The 24,790-nt window shown below is 45.4% G+C and overlaps 2 protein-coding genes across 12 annotated transcripts; one reads left to right on the top strand and one right to left on the bottom strand.

Moving 5' to 3' along the window:
- Positions 1-725: 725 nt before the first annotated feature.
- phf11 (PHD finger protein 11) lies at positions 726-13,502 on the top strand. 6 transcript variants are annotated; one of them, XM_064311430.1, is made up of 16 exons: positions 726-2,163; positions 3,003-3,107; positions 3,690-3,823; positions 3,931-4,003; positions 4,502-4,527; positions 4,649-4,692; positions 5,024-5,103; positions 5,314-5,339; positions 5,746-5,780; positions 6,091-6,210; positions 6,474-6,553; positions 6,852-6,924; positions 7,277-7,441; positions 7,806-7,877; positions 8,802-8,923; positions 12,745-13,502. In XM_064311430.1, exons 1-15 carry the CDS (start codon positions 2,056-2,058, stop codon positions 8,900-8,902), a joined length of 1,242 nt encoding a protein of 413 aa, XP_064167500.1. In that variant the 5' UTR covers positions 726-2,055; the 3' UTR covers positions 8,903-8,923; positions 12,745-13,502. The 6 variants fall into 6 exon arrangements, with proteins under 6 accessions (XP_064167500.1, XP_064167499.1, XP_064167501.1 ...); XM_064311429.1 differs by having other exon boundaries at positions 12,740-13,502; XM_064311431.1 differs by lacking the exon at positions 12,745-13,502 and having other exon boundaries at positions 6,477-6,553; positions 8,802-9,398.
- Positions 9,399-24,699, bottom strand: rcbtb1 (regulator of chromosome condensation (RCC1) and BTB (POZ) domain containing protein 1). Of its 6 annotated transcripts, XM_064311425.1 has the most exons (13): positions 24,376-24,518; positions 22,586-22,659; positions 20,696-20,961; positions 20,170-20,320; positions 17,433-17,599; positions 17,046-17,204; positions 16,623-16,730; positions 15,590-15,732; positions 14,371-14,564; positions 12,812-12,938; positions 12,321-12,472; positions 11,647-11,777; positions 9,399-10,825 (listed from the first exon to the last, which is right to left on the bottom strand). In XM_064311425.1, the coding sequence occupies exons 3-13, from the start codon at positions 20,819-20,821 to the stop codon at positions 10,685-10,687; spliced, it is 1,599 nt and encodes a 532-aa protein (XP_064167495.1). In that variant the 5' UTR covers positions 20,822-20,961; positions 22,586-22,659; positions 24,376-24,518; the 3' UTR covers positions 9,399-10,684. The 6 variants fall into 6 exon arrangements, with proteins under 6 accessions (XP_064167495.1, XP_064167491.1, XP_064167494.1 ...); XM_064311421.1 differs by lacking the exons at positions 22,586-22,659; positions 24,376-24,518 and adding an exon at positions 24,534-24,699; XM_064311424.1 differs by lacking the exon at positions 22,586-22,659 and having other exon boundaries at positions 24,376-24,527.
- Between the last annotated feature and the right edge of the window lie 91 nt (positions 24,700-24,790).

Genomic DNA, 24,790 nt, shown 5'->3' with positions numbered 1-24,790 from the left:
TGCGAGGTCTTGTGCTTATAAATAAAGATCTTGTGGTCATTAATAATCTTTTTTTTCTGATGTCCAATGCCAGATCTTTTGTTTTTGAGGTTCACTGAGGTATTTTATAACTTTTAGACTCATTGAATGTTGATTTGGTGATTATGCCACCCTGGAACTTAACACAGGTGAGTTGAGGTACACAGGAAATGACAATCAACTTCCTCCAATCAGATTTATTTGAATTACTCTGAGGGCTGCCAATCATTTTTCTTTATTTTTTTTAGTAGAAATGCTAAATTTAGGTTTAAAAGTTTTTTTTTCTTTCTGTAGTTTGAAAAAGCCAACAAAGGTTTCTAGATCAAAACTTTTCTCAAGTGCAACGTATTTTAGGTGAAAAAAGTGAAAAATTCTATTTTTTTGCCATTTCTCCCATTTGTAGTCGTTATACCAATGTGTGAATGTGTGTTATACCTGTGTGAATCACAGTCCTGGTCGATGCGCTATCCTCTGTTGGTCTGGGGGGGTGTAGACTACCACATGCCTCCTCTGATACATGTGGAGCCGCCAGCCACTTCTTTTCACCTGACAGCAAAAAGTCCCCTCCCTGCTGAACAGGCCCCCGCCAACCAGTAGGAGTCGCTAATGCAACGATCAGGACTCATACCCTCACCGGCTTCCCACCCGCGAACACTGTCAGGAACGTGACCAAGCCGGAAGTACCGCTGCCGGGAAATACACTACCCAGACGGCCCAGAGTGCCAATCACTGATTCCACGTGGAATTATCCTGCGTCACGTTTTCCATCAGTTCTTGCTTAAAACAAATACCGACCCGTAGTTGCAAGATGGAGGACGTGCCCTGTCTAACTAGAGCACCAGCGTAACATTCCCGCAGCCAGAATGGTCTTTGGTTCTGTTAGCAGTAATCTTGATTTTTTTTTTTTTTTAAGTTGTACATTAACTTTGCTCGAATTGGACCTCTAAGCCTGAATCCCTGGAAAACTGCAAAAGTCTTTGCTTACATTTTTTCTAAATGACAACTTCTGCCTCAAGATACACGGCAGTATAAACACAACACTTCATGTGACGAGAAAATCCGGATGGCAAAAATTTCAGTATAACGCTGCATTCAACTGCTGTCGAAAATATCGAATATTACGAGTTGTGTGGACATGAACGAGCCAACAAAGTCGCAATTACCAGTGGGAAACTCGAGTTTTTCGGGACTTGTGGCGTTAGGTCGTGTCAGTTTAAGAGTAAGAATCATATGTTATGTTAGTTTTTAGTATTCTTTGTTAGTATCTAGTATTACTATTTTAGCGTGTTAGTATTTTTAATATATTTTAGTTGACACGCGCTTTTGTGCATGCACGCCTGATATCTCTTGCAAACTACGAAGCCAGTGGCTAGCCTGCTACTGGAAAAAAAATGTGTGCAGTGCCGCTTGCTTTCGTAAATACTAGCCACAAAAAACCTGCTCCCACAGTGCGTTCATGCATTTTTTATTCCCGATCAAGAGCACTTCGAGTGCGTGACTCCGAAGTGGGAGCTAACGACTCTGAGCACATGGGCAGCAGTTGGGGAGCTACAAAAATTGGACACGAACATTTCTGTAAAACGCTTTAAATCACAGTTCCCATTCCAATTTTTCCAGTGTTTGCTTTCAGACGCATTAAAACTTATGGGGTCATTTATGTTCCTGAGATTGGATGGTTTCTTACATTTACTCTACGGATGACCGGACCGCACCAAATCAGTGTCAGATTCTGTGCATAGTTCGCTTATTTATTGTAAGCAATCATATGTTACTGCAGCCTCGGATTTATTTCCGATTATGGGAACTAATAGGCCTACTGTAACGCATATAGTTTACGCATCGATAATGACAAACCATATCAAGGACGGGGCGGTGTCTGCAAAGGAAATCGAAACTTAACTTCGAATAATAACACAATAGCCTAGTTCCAACAAGGAAGCGTGTTACCGCATATACCCAAAGCAGAATTATAGACATCCGGCCCAGCATCTCTGAACCAAATCTTCGGAACGACAAGCGGTCCTCATTGTGAGCAAAATGAAGCGGGACAGGTTATTTTGCGGATTTTGTCATTCTTCCGAAGAGTCAGAGATCACGGGACCACTTCTAAACAAAGACGACGTAGTGGCCCATCGAAATTGCCTGGTAAGACATATGCAGTAAACTGCATGGAGATTATTTGCTGCTTTACCAATGTTGGGTACACGCTGCCGAAGGAAGTGTCAGATCATAGCAAACAATTTATACTTGCTGCTAGGTTTAGCCTACAGTGTAGCACAGGCTATAAGCCAACGGAGGACCAAAAAGAAACTAATAAAAATAATAATAACGATAATAAAATAATTAAATGACACAATAAATAAATGAATAAATAAGAAAAAGGTTCAATTAATGTACACAGAAATAAATTGACAAAATCTGACACGAGTATTTCTGCAGTTATCTGCCTGTTTATTTCCTATCTAGGGAGGACAAGGGAAATAGCAAACTATTTTCTTATTTGGCTCAATTCTGAAAATATTTCAGATTCATCCAGATTAAACATAAATTTCCAATATATCAAAGACCTCCCTGGAGACTCCTGTCAATACTTCTCATTTTACTTCTCATGCAAACAAATACAAAGACAACTGCTTTGTTTGAGCCGTCTATTCTGTAATCTGTAGCTGCATTTTTGTATGTCTTCATATTTTGTCACTGTAGGCTATTATGTGCATTGTACTGTATGTCGTTGCTTAACAAATGTCATCATGGAGTCTATTAAAAACACCCTAGCTTAGGCCTACCATATTGGCTGCATACAAACTTAGTAGTAGCACACACTCTGCTTTCCATCACTGACTGCATGAAACACTGCGTTAGGTTTTGATCCACCTGCTGTGTATCTGCACTGCATAGTAACTTCAGTTTAAACTACTTGTACTAACTTTGCAGTGGCTGCAGTAATTTGTTTTGTAATGGGAATTCTGTCCTGTGTTCAACAGTTCTACTCATCCAATATCGTAAACAAAAATACGCCTGACGATGACGATCTGTTTGGATTCCTCCCCGAAGACGTGAAGGAGGAAATCAGGAGGGGATGCCGACTGGTAAGCAGATCATGGGTCAAATACACATTCGTTTTGGATTCAGACACTTTCCTGTGCTCTGTTGATCTTGCCTGGTTGTGACTGAGCCTGCCAATATGACCAGCAGGCGGGGTTTGAACTTTTTTGAGAGTGTTTCATTGGTTCCAGTTACACCAGGCAAGATCAGTAAAGCGTAGAAAAGTGTTTGAATCCAAAACAAATACGCACTTGACCCAGGTCTGCTGGTAAGTATAGGCAGGCCACCTGTACCAGGCCATGCACGGACCTTAAGAGGCTGAGGCTCAGTTTGAAACAAAGGGCACCCCCAATGCACACCGGACCATCTCTTCAAATTCCATTTCACCATAGACATCCCCCCCCCCCCGGTATTTTATGCAGGACACTACTGAAAATGGGGAATTTGGAGAAGTCTCTGCAGGGGGGGGGGGGGGGGGAGACCACAACCTGGGAAGAACATTAGCAGCTGTACAGCATATTATAACCTGCCCCCCCACACCCCCCCTCCCCCACCTTTTTGGGAGACTGTCTGTAGACACACAGAAGCCTGTAGTACAACTGACTCTCTAACTTGGTTCCTTACAGAAATGTGCCAGGTGCAAGAGAACTGGGGCCACTGTTGGTTGTGAGGTGAAGAGATGCAAAAAGAGTTACCATTACCCGTGTGCTGTGGTGGACGATGCGAAAAACATTGAGGATGATGACAATGGCATTTTTAAGTGCGTATGACGGCAGATTTATTTAAATTTTTTTAAAAATTCTGGACAGTATTTCGTTTTACACTATTACTTATTTACACTAAATTTAATGTACGTTCTTTTTTCAGGATATATTGTAAAGTGCACAAGGAAAATTCAGACACACGAAATGATGAGAGTGAGAGTGAGTGTGTTGTGAAGGTGTGTATTGTACAACAAATATTATTGTAAATAGAAGCGGATTGAACTCTTACAGTATTTCAGTCAAAACTGAGATGGGTAGATCAAAATAACTGAAATTCTGCTAGCTTGTTAAAAATCTACTTGCTACATCTGTATTATAAAATAATAATAATAATACTTTATATTTATATAGTGCTTTTCTTAATACTCAAAGCACTTTTTACTGTGATGATGGGGAAACTCACCTCAGCCACCACCAATGTGTAGCACCCTCCTGGGTGATGCACGGTAGCCATTTTGCACGAGAATGCTCACCACATATCAGCTAAGGTGGAGAGGAAGAGAGCAATTTTTACCAACAAAATACAAAAGTTTAACTGGCAAGATTCCTGTGTATCTGATTCTGTCTTCTTGAGACTTATGGTCTGTGTGCTTTTTTTAAACTAGTAAATGGCAGACATTAATGTGCAAATATTACCGTTGGCCCGGATTGTAATTTTTTGTTTCCTAATGCAGAGAAAAAGACCTCGTCCCTCCCCTGGGTAAGACGACAGCCATTTTTCATTGCCCGATGTGCGTTTTTACATTTAAACTGGCACTAGCATGTCTTAGACCTTCGCATTGGGCCTCATATCCAGCTCAACATCGTCTCTTCCTGGACAGGGCTACTGCACGGAGGATTCTGGATGACGATAGTTCCGCCACAGGTCTCTCTGGAGTTTTACTTCAAATGCAAATGTATTTAGCAATGGAAGTGTGTGTGTGCTTGTGCATGTGTGTGCATAGATGTGTGTGTGTGTGCTTGTGCGTGTGTGCGCGTGTGTGCATGTGTGTGCTTGCGGATGTGTGCGTGCATGCGTGCATTAGCTGTACATGCATGGACTGCTGTAGACAGAACAGAGGGTTGCTTTTTATTTGTGATCAACTGAAACTGCTGTTGACAGAAAGTGGGTTGCTTTTAATTTGTGATCAAAGTGTAGCTGACCGGCCGATCTGATGGGTTTTTTCCCCCCATTGCTGTGTCTGTCTGCGTTTCAGATGACAGCCTGAAAGGCATAGACCCTGAGCTGGGACCACTAGAGTCTGACCTGGAGGACAGTAGAGAGTTGAGACAAAATGTAAGCTCTACTATACCATCATGATCTCTCGGGGCAGGGGGGGGGTGTTCACAGAAAACTAATCCCAGAATAGGCACCCTACTCATTGGCCCTGAAAACAGTGGCCCGCAGAGAGAGATTCCCATGCCTTTTATACATGATGCCCTAGGACAGCGGAGTAGTGCCTTATGTTTTTATAATTAATATACTTATTCTTTTTTTTTTTTACAGTCACCAATCCCAGATGAACCTGGAAGGTAATTCAAGTATTTTCTTTTTTAAATTTACTACAGTTTAGAATGGACAGTAATTATTTCTAGAGCATTATGACTATGCATAACCCAATGTAGTTCTATTTAGTACATGAAAACCACATGATTAATACTGGTCAATTGGAATTTAGAGATCCGAAAGCAGAATTATTATTGGTCAGAGACAGTCTTTCCAGTCATAACAAAAATACTAACCTCGGGTTTACTGGTTTTTACCAGATGAATTGTTTTCTTTCTTTGGTTAAAAACAAAAATAACTGAAGCAGAAAAGTTTATATTTTTCCCACACATTACCCCCGTATATTTTTGTAGCCAAGTAAGCCATGATGTTTCTGCGATTTGGCTCTTTGGCCTGACACTTGCAACTGAAACATTTTCGGTTTGTCCACAGAGACGTGTCAGAAGAACCAAAGCCATCCACATCAGGTAAATTTTCAGTGTTTACCCTCAGACACACACAGTGGCGTGCCACCATGATGCACTTAGAACACAGCCAGTGGAGTTTCAGTGGGATCTGCATTGTACTCAATATGTTGGTCACAGCAGCTCTAGGGCTGCTGGGTGGTTCATCCGTTAAGGCAGCGTTGTCCTCGCACACGGAACGGGCCCCTGTGCTGCTCTCGCTCGCGCGCGCCGACGGAGGGCCCCCGATGAGCAACGTAGCCACAAATTAGATACTGATTGTGGGCCGCAGCAGCACGGACTGGCGTTTAAAGAAGTGTTTAAATTTATACAGGCGCGTTTCCGCACGGCGACGCAGAACCGCCGGCTGTCGCAAAGGATACGGCAGATAATAGCGGTCCTGACCGGCAGGAGAGGACGGACAGGACCGAGCTCAGAAAGAATCGAGAACCAAGTAAGGAAGTGCGCCTTACATTACTGCTGCCGTTACCCAGAGAGGGGGGAAAACATCAGGTGTTAAAACATAAAAGTATACTTTTTTTTTTTTTTTAGTAGAACCGCAAAATTCTAAAGTATCAGCAGTAAGCCTACAAAATAGATGGTTAAAGAGGGTAAAATGGGGGCGGGGGGAAGTCTGAAGAGGTGGGTCTTAAGTACGTCTTTTTTCATCATTGCGCTGTATATTTCTTTGTTTAACTGATAACTTCTATTTTACAGAAGTACACCTAGTGCACCTTCGCAATGGGGATGCAGACGAGACGGATATAGACTCTGTGAGTTGGCCATGCCCGGAGAAGGTACTGGATAAAAGGGCGTGGGGAACATGGTTCCTGAAGGGCTGGTGTGTCTGCAGGTCTTCCGTTTAGTTATTGGCCCTGTACACCAATGGCAGTTCACCTGTTACATTAGGCCACAGTACGATGTTTCCTACTGGGAGTCATTTATGAGCTTAGAGAGCAGCAACCACCATGAAATTCAGACAGGGATACAGCCCTGCAGGAACATAGTTTCCCCCCTCCCTGAGGAGGAAGTGCTCTTCTTCTGGTACAACAGCAGTGCATTGTGGGACTCTGGGAGTCTTCTCTTTCCACACAGGACCAAGAGTCCCAGTCCATCCTGGTGCCAGTGAATATCACTGAAGTGGTGCCAATCACCCCAGATCATTCAGGTACCTCTGACCATGACCAACAGTCAAACCTGCCCCCAGCCCGCTACACCCAGTCCCCCAGGGCCAGGGTCTGCAGTTTTTTTGTGGTTTCAACCAACAGCCACTTTAGCCCTTGGAAACGAGGCGTGTGGGCACTTCAGCCAATCAGCGAATTAAATTCAATACTGAAGTGCTGAAGACACACCAAAAACCAGCAGATGCTGTAGCCTTCAAGAGGTTTAAAATTCCTGATGTCCGTCTCACATAATTATTTGTTATATTAAGTGGTACTACCTGAATGTCATCTGTTAGATGTGGCATTTGAATGAAGAAAGAGTTCCCTTGTCCATCTTGTTTGACCGTTCCCGTCCAGCCTCAGTGAGCAGCCTCGAGTCTGGGGCCGGGGGCACCTCCGAGGCGGTCCAGTTCTGGAGGAGGTGCCGTGAAGCAGGCTGTGTGGAGACCATCTTCCGCACCTTCATTTTCGCCATGAACACCATTTCGGAAAAGATCCTGTCGGAGCACGCCAGCGAGGAAGGCAAGGGGGGGGGGGGGGCGACGCAGGGGGCATGTCTGCCTCTTACTGCTTCTACTTTACTAAAACCCTGTAAAAACATTTCAACATTTTCTTATTTTTAAAAGGCTATTCACACGTAGGCTTACCTCCACCTTAGAGATCCCTTTTAAAAGTCGTGTGTAAAAATAATATTAAGCACACATGCATGACCTCTGAAAATCAAGATGGCCCCAGAAAACAAAGAAATGGGCAGACCCATCATCAACAGAAACTGACAGATTTGAACCAATCGGTGCGTTTCGCCGTGCGCGGCAACCCCTACCGATTGGCTCAAACAGGTCAATGCCCAGCATTGCAGGACTCTGACTCTGCCTGTCACTTTCAGAATGTGCCCTCTCGCTCCGAGTGCTGGAAGCTTCCGGAATGCTACCAGAAATGTTTGCACAGATAGACAGAGGTAAGACAGGAAAATGTATACACACATACTGTAACCCAGCGACCCTGTAACCCGGTGATACTGTAACCCAGCGACCCTGTAACACTGTGATACTGTAACCCAGCGACCCTGTAGCACAGTGATACTGTAACCCAGCGACCCTGTAACCCAGTGACCCTGTAACAGTGATACTGTAACCCGGTGATACTGTAACCCAGCGACCCTGTAACCCAGTGACCCTGTAACCCAGTGACCCTGTAACACAGTGATACTGTAACCCAGTAACCCTGTAACACGGTGATACTGTAACCCAGTGATACTGTAACCCAGCGACCCTGTAACACGGTGATACTGTAACCCAGTGATACTGTAACCCAGCGACCCTGTAACACGGTGATACTGTAACCCAGTGATACTGTAACCCAGCGACCCTGTAACAGTGATACTGTAACCCGGTGATACTGTAACCCAGCGACCCTGTAACACGGTGATACTGTAACACAGTGATACTGTAACCCAGTGATACTGTAACCCAGCGATACTGTAACCCAGTGACCCTGTAACCCAGTGATACTGTAACCCAGCGACCCTGTAACACGGTGATACTGTAACCCAGTGATACTGTAACCCAGCGACCCTGTAACACAGTGATACTGTAACACAGACACTGCAACACGGTGATGCTGGAACCCAGTGACCCTGTAACCCAGTGATACTGTAACACAGTGATACTGTAACCCAGTGATACTGTAACACGGTGATGCTGGAACCCAGTGACCCTGTAACCCAGTGATACTGTAACACAGTGATACTGTAACCCAGTGATACTGTAACCCAGTGACCCTGTAACACTGTGATACTGTAACACAGACCCTGCAACAAGGTGATACTGTAATGCAGTGACCCTAATGCAGCGATCTTTCCATAACATCTTTTCCTGCCCAGAATACGAGGACAGGCTGCTCAGCCTCCAGAGGGAAATGGAGGCGGTGAGGAAGACGAGGTCAGCAGCGAAGAGCGCTGCCCAAATGAAGAGTCTGAACTGATGGATCCTAAAGGCATTCTGGGTACGCGTGCAGGAGAAAAGCAGGTTCTGCCAAGAGTACGTCATTGTGGCGTATTGTTAATTTTGGTGATCGATTAATCACGTCTGAATGTTACTTTTTTTAAACAGTTGAGCAGTGAAAAGGGGTCAGGCATTGAATGCAGTCTGCATTTATGAACTGAAGCACACTTTAGACTGAATAGTCATACAAAGCATTAGCACGTACGTACAAACAAATTAATATTTGTTCAGATGGTAGAGACACCATTTCGCTCCTGTATGTCTTTTGTGAATATGCACATATCTAAGAGTGATTTTATATGTCTCAATTCGACGTGCTAATACCTGAGGTATTGTCTTGACATTACTTCCCCCAACATTTCATTTTTACGGTACAGTTTTCTGAGTTTTGTAAAAAAAAATATTTTAAAATCAGTGTTGAAATGTAACAAGATGATGCATTTTCTATAAAAATCAATTAAAAGTAAGGAAGCTAATTGGATAGTGCACTTTTTATTTGTCAGTCATTTTTGTATAGTTCAAAGATGGAAAAATTGCAACAAAAGGAAATTAATGCTAGGGGGTTTAGCATTTGAAAACTCAGCTCAAAACCCCCCAGTATGATAAAGATCACAAAGCAAAATGCATATTTATATTCCTGAATATCTTATTTGTAAACCATTTTATCGTAACAAAATGAACTCTGAAATCAGCATTACCGCTAATGACACTATTCACTCTATCCAGTCAGTGGAAGCTACGGCAAGACCCGCAATTACCTTTATTCACCATTTTATATTTAAACTGTCTGCGATTGTCAGTGTAGTGCTGGACTAAGGGCCAAGAATGGAGCACAGCCCCTCACACGGTGAGTCATTCTGGCAGGACCAATCACGGGACAGCGTTAGAGTCAGTGCTGCATTGGCTATGACTGTTTCCAAGGACTGAAAAACAGGTTGACACTGTCGCCTGGTCTTCACATCAACAGCATAAATGCATGAATGTCAATGAAAGCTGAGGGAACACGCAGTAAAGTAATACTATTGGGCCTGCCGTGTGCGAATCAACACTTGTAACGCATAACTGCTGGAGCTTCACTGGTACACCCTTCTCTCTGCCTTCACCATGAACAAGCGTATGCTTAAAAATGTACATTTATTTAAAAAGTAGTCGCTCATTTAAAAAAATATATATGCAGGCCAAGATCTTGCCAGTAAACTACCCCCCAAAAATTCTCAGCATTAAGACCCCAGTCAGTCCATATGTGGTTCCTGGTCCTACACAGTCCCATTTAAAGAACAATTCCCAAAACTAAGCCACAGCACGTTCAGTGCTTCTATAACAAAACTGATCCTTCCACCTGTGTGTTGTAGTGTGTCTTCAGTTACAGGTGGAGTCTAGACTGGGGCTTCCCAGAAGCCCCTGCAGCCATGGCCAATGACACTGCACATTAGTGGAGGGCAGGGTCAGTCCTCAAATCCTTAATACTTCAGCGGTTTAAGGTGGAACAACACTGTCATGTGATAGATGGGAGGGGAAGGCTGGGACCATAGGAAGACTGATCCGTGAAGGAAACCCCATTTTATAAAGCATCTCCAACGCAATCAGGGCAGGAAATGGAGCCCCTGGCCTTCCCTTCGGATCCCAGATGCGGGCGTGGTCGGGCGCAGACGCCCAGCAGTCACGCCTCTGGCCTCATCGCAGGTCGTGCGGGAACTGCGACCGCAGCCCACAGCGCCCCCTGTGTGCGTGGAGGCCTTCAGTAAGTCTCTCTCTGGGGAGCTCAGTTCTTGAAGGCGCCGCAGCGGCTGGCCCTGCAGATGAACTCTTTCAGCATGTTCCCGTCGATCTGCCAGAACGCCGCCGTCTGCGTCACCTCCGTCAGGTGGTTCACGCAGAACTTGAAGCAGAACTCCTCCAGGTCCTGCGTGTACAAACAGAATGAGGATGCAGGAAAGGAGAGGGGCTGTATCTCTTAGTACAGGGATCCCGAACAGGTTAGCGGGCTCTGCTGTGTGTAGCAGGTTAGCGGGTGTGGAAGTATGGGTTTTCTTCATTCTTTTAATGTTTTTACATTTCTTCTTATTAAAGATTGTACTGATCAAGAATATATTTAAATGTATGTGATTATGGGATGATCTCTGAAGAACAATAGGTATTCTGTGTTATGTCTAAGAATTTGTAACTAAGAAAAGACAGTGGTCTCCTTGTACACTGATGCATACTACCTACGGAATCTTTGAACCCCAGTTGCAGGAGGGAAAATTGTAAACATTTACTTAGTGGAATTTTGTAAGTAACTTCTGTTGGGAAACAGTCTTCTGCAGAAGACCTTTGAGTTGTAAGAGAAGAGAAAGGATACTGACCTAGAAAGAACTGATTTGCTATATCTAATAAATGTATAGATTATATTCTATTAAAATGAATGAATGAAAATCAAAGTAACCACGGCAACGGTAATGATATAAACAAAGTTTGTTAGAACATGGTGGTGTGTATATGAGTCAATATTTCATTTGGATTACAGCATGTAGTGAATGCATGTAAAGTGCATGTACTTTGGAACTGGAAGATGGAACAATTGTTAACCATGAGGACAAATACTTGTTATTCAAGTCATGCATATACATTCCTCTGTAAGTGTGTGCAGTGAAATATGTGTTATTGATTAAAATGGAAGATTAGGCTGCTCGGTGTGTAGCAGGTTAGCGGGCTGCGCTGTGTGTAGCAGGTTAGCGGGCTCACCTCAGCATCGTAGCGCACAGCCGCGGACAGCAGGGCGAACGCGTTCTCCACGGTGATGCCTCTCTTTATGATGTGCTGGCAGAGGCGTTTCAGGCGGTTCTCGCAGTACGAGGTGGCCAGATCCAGCAGACCTGCCGGAGACAGCTCACTGAGAGACCAAAAAACGCCACCTGCCCTCCTCATAACCAGCCGCCAGACGCTAAGCAGGCGTGTGCGCTTTCTTAGGACTCGGGCGGGTCATAAAACTGCGACCTTCCAGTCTGCCAGCCGGAATGGTCCAGAGTTACAGGGGAAGCCCAGCAAAAAAAACAGGGCGACATCAATTCACTGAGCAGCCTTATCTAGAGCAGCTTACAGTGGTCAGCATCAGTGTCAGCCTCAAGAATACAACAGTGTGATATCACAGACACAGAATGCCCATTAATTATCAATATTAAGTACATAACTGTATAGGGCAGCTGTATCTATAGCAGCCCAATCCCACAAAGAAATCCAAAAAGGAAGAGGACATTGAAAGAGCCTCAGGACAGCCATGATGCAGTCTGAGGAAGCAGGTCTTCAGTCACTCTCGGAAGATGGGCAGGGTTTCTACTCTCCTGACAACGGTGGGGAAGCTCGCCTCCACCAGCTAGAACAGATGGTGTGGTGGGCGGAGTCTGGCGGGGGGGCAGTACCTATGGCGTCCTCCGGGGGCAGATCCACGCTGTCCGTGTAGAGGAACTCCAGAAAGGACCGGTAGACCGGATAAGAGAACTGGTCGATCTCGATCACCTCCTTCATGTCCTCATTCCAGTGGGACTGGAACATGGACCGAAAGTGTTCGCACCTGCAAGGACACGTCGGCATGACAACAGAAACGAGTGCATAAACATGCATGTATGCCTCCGTGCATATTATTGCTCTGACACTCATTGGCTTTGATTAATCACCGAGTCATAGTAAATAGCTTGAAATAATTACACGTAATTCCACAGGATTCTAATGCATGCCTTCCACTCACTCCAGTGGCTTTTCCCATTCACTGTAAAGGTTCTCTGTAACTCCCATCACTATGACTTTCCATGGTAAAGGTTTTTTTTTTTTTTTTTTAAAGGACAGTGGGAATCTTGCCATGCAGACCCCAGCGATGAGAAGAGCTTGCCTGCCCTCCAGAAGAAAGCATCACCTGATCTTCAGGATGGCCTTGTGGACGTGTATGTACTTCCCGTCCACGCAGAACTTGAGGTCTGACGTCTCCGGGCTGTCGAACTCTTTCTTCAACGACTGAGCCACGGTCAGGAAGTCATCGTGCTCTGGACACAGACAAAAAAAAGAAGAAGAAACACAGTCACAAATATGCGCTTCGTGCTAGCAATCGAGACTCTCCTTAGATAAAGCACCATGATTGGCTAAAACCAGTGAGTCACCAGTGGCAATCAACAGCACCACTTTGACTCATCTTGGGTAGGGATGCACCGAAATGAAAACTCTTGGCCGAAACCGAAAATAAGGAAACACTTGGCCGAATACCGGGCACCGGTATTTTTTCATTTATTTGCCCATTGTACCACTGCATAAATTAAATCAATTTTGCTTTTGATTTATGTTTTTCAATGACAAAATTAAATTACAAAACGACAAGGTGATGAAAAAACTTTTATTAGTCTATTGAACATTCAGTCCTTTTCAGCAGCCATACAAAAAAAAGGCACAATAACTGGGGTAATGAAGAGGGCAGGGAGTGTTCCACAGAAAGCTGATATGCTAGTATAATATTCAGTAAAAAATCTTTTTGGGAGGTAATTCAAGATCTTTATTATTTTCCTTTGTACAATACAAGAATACAATAACTAAAAAAAAAAAATAAACGGAGAAAACACACATCATTCAACCAACATGATTTTCAACCACAAATGTTCACCTGTAGCCTAACGGTGGCAGATATCTTTTGAAATTACGTTCGGTAGAAATATAAGTCAGTGCCGATTGTTGACTTATCAAGGGAAATGTAAAATACGTAATAACTGTACAAATAGGCTACTAGCTGCACTCGTGCGAGTATTGGCCGTTCTAAATGCACACGAAAAGGCGCTGTTTGAAATGAGTCGAAACGCGAGACGCTGACCTGTGGAGATAGGCCTGGCTATGCGAGACTACGCGTGCGCGGACAGGGGAACCGGTTCGCGTCGAGGATACTGAATTCGCCACAACACCGGCACTGTTTGAATGCGTCATCAATAGCCGCAGGAGAGCAACAAAACAGTGTCACATTTATTTCTATACCTTTGTTGTAAAAAAAAAAAAAAAGAAAAAACACGCACACTTTCGGTCGAAATTTTCGGTATTTTCACTCTTTCGGCCGAATGCCGAAAGTGTTATTTTTTGCTATTTTCGGTGAACGAAATTTCGGTGCATCCCTAATCTTGGGGGTTCGTGAACCCTCACCTTGATCCTGAGCAAACAAAATTCAAAAGCAAACAGTAAACTCCATGTCACATTACATTACAGGCTCTTATCCAGAGTGACATACACAACTTTTTAAACAGCATTTACACTGAATCCATTTACACAGCTGGATATATACTGAAGCAATGCAGGTTAGGCACCTTGCTCAAGGGTGCGACGGCAGTGTCCTACCCGGGAATCGAACCTGCGACCTTCAGGTCACGAGACCGGCTCCTTACCCGTTATACTACACCGCCGCCCCGATACACGCTTGGGAAGGGAGCGGAGAGAGGGCCTCACCCATGGACAGCAGCCGCCACATGACGGAGGGGGTGGCGAAGCAGGCGAAGACGTCGTCGGTGCAGGTGAGGTGCGTGAGGTGGGGCAGCACGATGGCCTGCCCCCGGCACTGCCCCCACATGTACACCTGCCCGCTCTGCGTCCTGGCCGCGGACGTGTGGGTGGAGTGGCAGGCAGCGATCTCCACAATCCTGCTGGGGGGGGGGGGCACACCGCATCAGCTGTTGCCATGTGAACCTAGCAACCACACCTCTTCTCAACAAGCAAGGAGAACTTTAATGGTAATAAAATACTCACTGACAAATTTGAAAAATCATTTGTGTGTTTGAGATTTAAAATGCTGGTAAATGAGTATTCTATTGAAAATGACTGACCCGCGCCCCAGAATCAAACTAAATAAATCCAATTACGCGATGTGTAGGCTGCTCAAAGTGGCTACAGGAACAGAAAAACAGGAGCCTGCACTCAAAATAAAATAAAAAATAATATCTAGGTAACAGCCCTTAATTATGGATATTGGAGTCCATTATCAGAGTTTTAAATGTCAAAAAAACAAACTAGTATCCACATATTCTCATATTAATTTATGTCTCTAATTTGTGTACAAAGTCTCAGTGCAATTCTGCAAAGGATCCTGGGCAAACAGGGCTTTGTTTTATTGATAATCTCATTACATGGTTGCTGGAGAACCGAAATCCAGGGTCCTAGAACTGCACTGGCACACAAAGAGCCACAGAAATACATAAAAGGCAGAACGAATCGGATGAGTCGGCACACACACATGCCCAGCTACCCACACCACAAAACCCTGCTGTTATTCTGGATCACTCTGGCAATTCATTCTCTTGTAATACCAAGCAGCTTAAAAAAAGTAAATAAGCAAATAAAAAGAACACACATTTCCTGTTATCCGGTCCTGCAGCCCACCCCGACCTCCCCTTAAATTGCTACATTCCTGCCAAACACCTCCATCCTGTGTGAAAGGGAAACTGAACTGAACAAGACTTAAAGACCGTCCTGCAGCCTGCAAACATTCTGGCAGCTGTTATGGAGACCATGATGCCCATGTGACATAGCCAGGTGACATAGCCGCGTGACACAGCTCTTAAACCCTCTATTCGCTACACGGGAAGATCAGAGGAGGAGCGTTCGGTTGCTCGGCTGGTCGCCGTGGCGCTCGGGGCGTTTCCACGGAGTCGCCATGACGGCGACAGCTTACCTCTCCTTCTCCGCCATGATCTGAATGGGGCTGAGCTGGTTGCTCTTGTTGCCCGTGCCCAGCTGCCCGTAGGTGTTAGCCCCCCAGGCGTACAGCAAGCCCTCGTCTGTTAGTGCTAGTGAGTGAGCGTAGCCCGAGGCAATCTGCAAGGACCAGAGCACAGCCATTACACCATCCACAGGGACAGAGAGAGAGAGGGGGGGGAGAGAGGGGAGAGAGAGGGGGCAGAGAGAGCGAGAGAGAGGGGGGAGAGAGAGCGAGAGAGAGGGGGAGGTGGGGGGGGAGACAGAGAGAGGGAAGGAGGGAGGGAGAGAAGGAGAGAGAGACAGAGAGGAGGAGAGAGAGAGAGATAGAGAGAGAGAGAGGGAGGGGGAGAGAGAGACACATAGACAGAGAATATCTCTGTCTGAATCTGCCCCAGGTCTTCAGGGTCTGGGTGCGATTCACTCTGGTCAGTAGAATTATTTCATTAGGAAGAGTCTGCACAGTGTTCATTAAGTGACTAACAGCTCAAAGTGTTATAACCGCACACTCAATACACAACTCAGCCACTTCCCTACGTGCTCTCCCGCTACAGCGCTGTAACATCTCTGAAGACAATGTTCAAATGGAGAGGTCCAAGGCCTTAAATTTAAAGCGAATTTAGAGGAAGAAAATCTGGGTTGATCCTGAGTGTGAGGCATAGGATTTGAACACATTCATTAGGCACAAAACTTAACTAGTCTCAGGATAAGTTTGTTTAAATTTTGAGTTAGTTTCACATGTTAGACCATTTAATTTACCTGCAGAGCACTAAGACATAATGAAATGTAATTCTTTTCAGTAATTACCACACATGCCAATATGCCTTTGTCAGTGGCTACAAATTCATTTTAAAAATGCAGAGCAAGAAACAAAAAATAACATTTCTGACACAGGCTAGTCAGCTTTGATCATCTTTCACAAAGCTGCAGGCACTGCATGGGGTCACGGGATTGGCTGTCCCTGGAAATTATGGGAGTTTCCCATGAAGGGGGCGGAGTCCCGTCCTTACCTGCAGCACGCATAGTCCCTGGAGAGCTGTGAGGCGGCATGGAATCAGCTGGTTCCCGTTGTTGCCCAGTCCGAGCTGTCCGTTACCGTTATAGCCCCACCCATAGACCTGAAACACAGTGGCACAGTACACCTCACCCAGGAGGACACCTCACCCAGCAGGACACCTCACCCAGCAGGACAGCCACAGGAAGTGACACGGACTGGCAGACAGAGACAGACACCAAGACGAGCAGACACAGACAGACAGGCAAAGACATACATACAGACAGACACAGACAGGCTGGGACAGAGACAGACTCACATACGAGCAGAGACAGACACACAGACAGAGACACACAGACGAGCAGAGAGAGACAGACAGACAGAGACACACAGACGAGCAGAGAGAGACAGACAGACAGAGACAGACTCCTCCACGCACCTCCCCATTGTCCACCACCGCCATGGAGGAGGTCTGGCCGCACGCGATGCTGACCACCGCCTTGTTCTGCAGGCAGTTGGAGACCTTGCGCGGGGCGGGCTGGTTGGCTGTGGACCCCGAGCCCACCTGGCCACAGTTATTATAGCCCCAGGCAAACACCTGCAAACACACTGTTATTATAGTCACAGGTGTACACCTGCAAACTCAGATATTTACTACAGACCCAGGCATACACCAGCAAATATAGACAAGGGACACTAAACGCAAGCACACACACACACGCACTCACACACACTCTCACTACACTCACTCACACACGCACGCATGCACACACGCACATCACACACACACACACACACACACACACACACACCCGTTTCACCTCACCTCTCCATCGTGCGTCATTGCCATGGAATGGTGGGATCCACAGGCCACGCCCACCACCTTCTTGTTCATCAGGTTGGCGGAAATCACGACAGGCGACACTCCCTGATTGGTGGTCCCGTTGCCCAGCTGACTGTAGCCGTTGTGTCCCCAGGCATAGAGCTCCCCCTCTGCAAGGCAGACATTTTACTGCTTAACACAGGGTCCCAGCCCATTAACACAGCTGCACATTTACTGAAGCTAAATTCAGGCCATTCAAGTCATTTAATCAAAAGAAGTGTAGTGTCAGTACTGCACCGGGGATCTGAAACTGTGAGCTGAAACTTTGGATATGAATACATAACCAAAGTGATAAATAGTACATCCCATTTTTCAATACCACGATGAAAAGTTCCGAAAAACAGCACACACACACATGCAGCACACACGCACACAATCACTCACACATGCAGCACACATGCACACAATCACTCACACACGCAGCACACACGCACACAATCACTCACACATGCAGCACACATGCACACAATCACTCACACACGCAGCACACATGCACAGAGTCACACATACACGCAGCACACACGCACACAATCACTCACACGCAGCACACACGCACACAATCACTCACACACGCAGCACACACACACACACACACAATCACTCACACACGCAGCACACACACACGCACACAATCACTCACACATGCAGCACACGCACACAATCACTCACACATGCAGCACACGCACACAATCACACACACACGCAGCACACACACACACACAATCACTCACACATGCAGCACACACACACGCACACAGTCACTCACACACGCAGCACACACGCACACAATCACTCACACGCAGCACACACACACACACAATCACTCACACATGCAGCACACACACGCACACATGCAGCACACACACACACAATCACTCACACATGCAGCACACACATGCACACAATCACTCACACATGCAGCACACACATGCACACAATCACTCACACATGCACACAATCACTCACACATGCAGCACACACGCACACAACACTACACATGCGGCACACACGCACACATCACTCAACACATGCACACAATCACTCACACATGCAGCACACAAGCACCAATCACTCACACATGCGGCACACACGCACACAATCCTCACACATGCAGCACAACGCACACAATCACTCACACATGCAGACACATGCACACAATCACACATCAAGCACACACTGCACAAGTCCAACAACACGCACACACACAATCACTCACACACGCACACAATCACTGACACATGCAGCACACACGCACACAATCACTGACACATGCAGCACACACACACACACACACAATCACTCACACACGCAGCACAACACCGCACACAATCACTCAACATCAGCACACCACACAATCACACAATCACACAAGCGCACACGCACACATCACACACACACGCAGCACACACACCACACAATCACTCACACATGCAGCCACACACACACACACACACATCACGCACACACAGCACACAATCACTCACAGCAGCACACACACACACACAATCCTCACACATGCAGCACAACACGCACACATCAGAACACGCACACAATCACTCACAATGCAGCAAACACATGCACACAATCACTCACACATGCAGCACACACATGAAATACTACACAGCACACAATCAACACATGCGACACTACGCACACAATCACTCACACATGCGGCACACACGCACACAATCACTCACACATGCACACAATCACTCACACATGCAGCACACACGCACACAATCACTCACACATGCGGCACACACGCACACAATCACTCACACGCAGCACACACACACACACAATCACTCACACATGCAGCACACACACGCACACATGCAGCACACACATGCACACAATCACTCACACACACACGCACACAATCACTCTTACATGCAGCAAACCTGCACACACACACTCGTACACACAGCACGCACACACAGGGAAATTACAACAGCACAAGAACAAACTGCTGTTTTATTAGGAGCCATTCAAGCCCTAAATCTCTCTACATCCCCTGCACCAAAGTCCATGAGAATAAACTCTGGTTAGCTAGCTACACGGACTAGCCCAGCAGAAGTTTCAGATTCAGTGGACACAAAATGAGGTCATTATGGGATATAAAACAGCCTTTTCTGACCTTGCAATCGCATAATATCAGGAGACCTAATTTTGCTTGATAAAGCGGTCTTAACCTCATTTTTTAAAAAGTACACGCTGAGGGGAAGCTGGAACACGTTACAGAAAGGCCTCCGTTTCCTGCAACCCTAATCCACGATCTCAAAAAAACTGCTTTTCACTGCATCCTATGAAAACAGAACTGAAGCTCCGCACCAATTATAACTTTGCAGTATCTTCATCGGGAGGCACAAGCGCAGGGTATAATGAAAACAATACTGAAAAGATACTTTCTGAATTTATGGTTTCACTGCTCATGAATAATTCTGAGGTCATTTCTAATCATTCAATGGCAGGCCGGCAGATTTACGGAGGTGCTGGTGTTACTGTTCCTCCAGCATATCAGCTCCATTTCGGGATGATCTCTATGCTCCACTGTCCTTGGCATCATCACTCTCACATCTCATCGAAACTGAGCCGTAGTATAAATTTTTAAAAATGAAAAGAATAAGAGCACCTCTCAGCGGGGACTATGAAAAGGAGTCGGCGTCTGTGGGGGCAGTACCTTCAGTGGCCAGCAGGACGTGAGGCCCACTTCCGTAGCTCAGACTCACAACCTTCCTCCCGCTCAGGACGTCCAGCTTCTTGGGCGCGATGGTGCTCTGATTGTCTCCCGTGCCCAGGCAGTTACTGCAGTTCAGCCCAAACACAAACACCTGTGGAGGGAGGGGGGAGGAGGGGGTCCCCAAACACACCATGGATCAGGGAGATTATCATCAGCATTATTATTTTTAAAATACCTTTCGCACAAAATAGAAAATACCAAAATGACCCATCTCTCAATTAATTTTATCCATAAACTATACTCAAAAAGTGGAGGCCAAGGTTACTTTGCAGGCAAGGCGGCATAAATCACACAGGAAAAGTGAGTGAATAGCATCACACATGAAATGAATGAAAATTCATATCTCAGACACTGCTCATGATGAAGACTCCTCTGAACACAGTGTTGTCAGAGTGTCTGGATTGTGGGGGAACCCACTACAGCCCCCGCCCCCCCTCCACACCGCCCCTCCCACCCCACACCTCACCTCGTCGTCGTGGGTGATGTAGATGGCCTCGTTGGCGGAGGTACCGAAGATGCAAGCCTGCCGGATGGAGGCGATGTCCTGGGGCCCCAGCAGGGTGAAGAGGGGCCACTTGCTCACGTCCACCATGGCCGAGCCTCGCACTCGCTGCCGAGTGGGAGCCGGCTTGGGGGGGGTGGGGGGGGGACTGGCTGGAGAGAGGCTGGCGGGCCTGGCTGGGTTGGGGCTGGCGGGCCTGTCGGCGGGTGGGGGAGTTGACTGGGGTACAGCTGGAGACAGGGACAGAAACCTGTTGAAGGGGCCAGTTGCAGCTGCTTCTGTTGCAGGCCATAATACATGCCAACGAGAGAAAAAGCGGTTTTAAAAAAGGCACAAAACTGTGCAACCTGCAACCAGAACACTGTGGGTTCAAATCCCAGGAATTTGTATGCAATGCAAAAAATGAACAGTTACCATTTAAGCGCAGACATAAACAGCAAGCTGTGTTGCAAGGAATGAGAAAAGACGAACAAGAACAAGGTTTCTCGGTAGAAATCTACACGGGTCAACTGCCGCGGAACATCTATGCCACTCGTCCTGAGAAAACGTACAGTACAGTTAGCGTCCTATACCCACTGAAAAATTACATGGTACCACTGTGGTTGTCCACAGTGCCCCACGCCTGCATTCCTTACCTACCATCGACTACGAGTGTTCCCTTGAAAGCTAGATTGCACATTCCGCCCTTGCTCAAATCCTCGTAGTTTCAAACTGGTTTTTAAAAAAATCATCTGTACCGATATTAAGCCGACATTAATTAATGAATTAGCTCCTCACAATTTCTCCGACCAATATTCACCGAGCATCTTTTCCTACAGGACTGGCAACGGAGCAAACTCGAAAGAAGTGCACAGTAGTGAAGTTTATTCTGCAAGCTAAGCACCAATGTAAGCAGATGGCTTTCTGGCACGTGACTTACGTATTTACAGGTAAGTCCCACGCTGGCTGACTAAGGTTTGGCTCACGAGATAAGACTGGTCCAGCGATATTACTTCAGCTACTTAAACGGCTAATGACTTCGAAACATTTAGGTTAATAGTTAGCAGGTAACTACTGTAACGATGTTAGGTCTCCATTTGCATTTAATGCATTTCACAAACAAGCCAACTACTTAGTTGCATATTACGCTATTCTCGCAAACTGACTGTTCACTTTAAAAGTTTAAAAAGAATAATTTGCTAATAGATGGAACATAGCTGTCTAGTTAGTACGTAGAATCGTTAATCTAGTGATTGGCTGACAATTGCGCGTCCAATCTATACGTCTATTCGTGTAAAATGTATTTTATTCTTAACTATCCATTCTTCTTTTCTTTTAGTGGTTAAAGCTGCGTCTCATTGTACCGTTTAAATTGAAAAACGGACAGCGAGCTAGAAGCATACGTTACTTTAGAGGGATTTGCTGACCTGGCATTGCTAGAAATCTCAGAACAATCAGCACACAGCTAAATTAGTTGGCTATGACAAAACGGTTCCAGAATATCCCGAACCACAGTCAGTTGGCGTCTAACGACTTCCGAAATAAGTGGTTCGTTAGCCAGGTATCCTATCTAAATGTTTTCTTTAAAGATCCAGGGAGCTACGGCGGGCTTGACCTATCTGGTAAAGCCACCACTGCACTGTGGACTCACCGAGATAGCAACAACCAAACAGGGCACGGATAAGACCTAACCAGATGGCCAGTGCTAGGCTAGCAGAGAAAGGCAATGTGACCAAAGGCTAACGTTTGATACTGGCTAGCACGACACAGCATCTCTCGGACCTCCAACTACGCTCCACTGACACCAGACAAAGACTGAAAAATTAACTAAAATTAATTATTTTACTCAGAAACAGAGAATAGCCACAAACATACCTATCAGAAAGTGAGACAGGACTGAGAGTACAAAACACCGCTTGGCCGCCAGACCGCTCGCGCTCTTGTTGATACTTTTATGTCCGGAAGTGAAATAGAAACCAGCTAGTCACGTGACGGATAGAATAGACCAATCAAACCCGGAGATAAATGTTCCTTCGCGATAAAGTAGGGCTGAGCGTCACTTAAAGCGCAAGTTTTTGGAAATACAGTAGTCTTTGCCAACATGACAGCGCTCTCACCCCTAGTTTTACATTTTATTAGCGGTATGATATTCTATCATTTGTGGTACAGCACAGAAAATTACCATTCTTTGTACAAGTCAAATTAATTCTGCTTCCAAAAAGATTTGGTCAGAATGAAAAGTACTACAGAAGTATGGTTTATTTAAAAACGAGAACACTGTTATACACGGTTAATAAAAAACATTTAATGAAAAAAAGATGAAGCAATTTTTTTTGTTAGCAGCAACATCTGTTGGGCAAGTGGGTGACGGCACACAGACGGCTGCTGGGCAGGTACCAGCACGTATCGTATCGTGTCCTCCTGAATTGACAGTGGGGGTAGCAGCATATGTATAATCAATAGTGCCATATTGGGGGGGTTGGATGATTCCAAAGGCCCTAACTGACAGGGCCCACAGTGAATAATTATTCCAGTGTAACTAACCAATAGGACTGCGTGTTATGATAAGTACATCAGAGACGAGCGGTAAAATATTTATACCTAGACAAAGTCTAAATGCCACATTGCAATGATTTCAATCCATCAGTAAGTGTGACACGTTCAGATTCTGGGGTTCCGACAGGACATTCTCCAGCAGAGCGATAGACAGTGTCTATTGTGCCGAACAATTGTGCGTTTCTTTTTATTTTTTCTTTGTTATGGCTGAAAAAAAAAAGATCACTGAGTTCTAACATTTCCGTTGCTGTAGTTTTGCATTTAATGTAAATATTACCCAGGGGTTCTTCTTCACGGAAATAAAAAATAAAATAGACGAGCAAGCGAATATCTGCGTGGTGCGACCATTTTCTTTCTTGCTTTTAGGTGCGTTTCGTATATGATACCAATCGCAATGTTTCACAAACACATTGTGCAAAGCTCATGCTTGGAACTTGCGAGAGAAATCGGTCGCTCGGAAACCATCTGCATCCCCCTGCCTCCCGCTGTTTCAGTGGCAGCGCGTGTACAACTGAACATTCCGCGCACAGATAATACGCCTTCACTGGTGAACATACCAAACAAACAAAAAAATCGTCTTGTATTGCAATTTTCTGTTTCCGAACTCAGTTTATTTCATAAGGAGACTTCAAAATGGTAAGACCTCCTTACATCAAACAACGCGAGTGTGATCACTCGTTTTCTCCTCACAAGCAACAGTAACACCAGATTTGCGCGAGGAAGGTGGGTGTGCGGTCTAGCTTGCGAGCAACATCGAAACGTGTTATGGAAAAATAAAATGCAGGTACCTGCATCGAAAGTCGCTTATCATTTAATACACTTGTAGGAATTCTCTCAAATTGGTTGCAATAAGATCACTAAAGTACATTTCCCCTCCAAGTCACTGATATTTTTTTTGTTGATTCGCAGGCAAGGGCACGTTTGTTCTGAGTTAGAGACAGTTGCGACATAAATAGACCCAAGAAGTCGATATTAATTCCAGGCGCAAAAAGGCATTGCCACCAAAAAAAGACAGTGGTTATTGCAGTCTTCCTTATTTTACAAAAATATGAAAACAAAATTGAATACCAGAAAAAAGTAGTTCAAGGAATCCATTTGGTTCTACGTACCAAAACTCCACAGTTGTACATTCACGTCTGATTTCACTTCACAGAGTTGCAAAAAATTAATAAAAGCTCTCAATTTCCACTCGCTATAACTTAGATGACTCCGATTTGAATACTTCAATTAACAGCAGAAGCGGCGACCATCGACCACTACTACGTACGGGTGTGATCCGAAGTAGGAAGTCACGGTCAGCTGTTCGCCATTAAAGCAGTTTCAGTTAGCTGCTGTGCCGAATTCCCAGAGTCATGCAAATAAGGAAAGGAAAACGCATTTAAAATGTCATATTAAACGTTAATATCATGAAAACGCAGTCAAAAACAGAACAAACACATTTCACATTACTCAATTAGAAAAAAAGCACAGTGAAGTAATCAGCTCTAATCAAAGTCTTAATTCTGTTGCAATTAAGAATCACGT

The sequence above is a fragment of the Anguilla rostrata genome, chromosome 15, assembly GCF_018555375.3.
Source record: "Anguilla rostrata isolate EN2019 chromosome 15, ASM1855537v3, whole genome shotgun sequence".
In the NCBI taxonomy this organism is placed as follows: Eukaryota; Metazoa; Chordata; class Actinopteri; order Anguilliformes; family Anguillidae; genus Anguilla; species Anguilla rostrata.
Note: the sequence above shows the minus strand (reverse complement) of the source record. Positions and strands in the feature narration are given on the sequence as shown.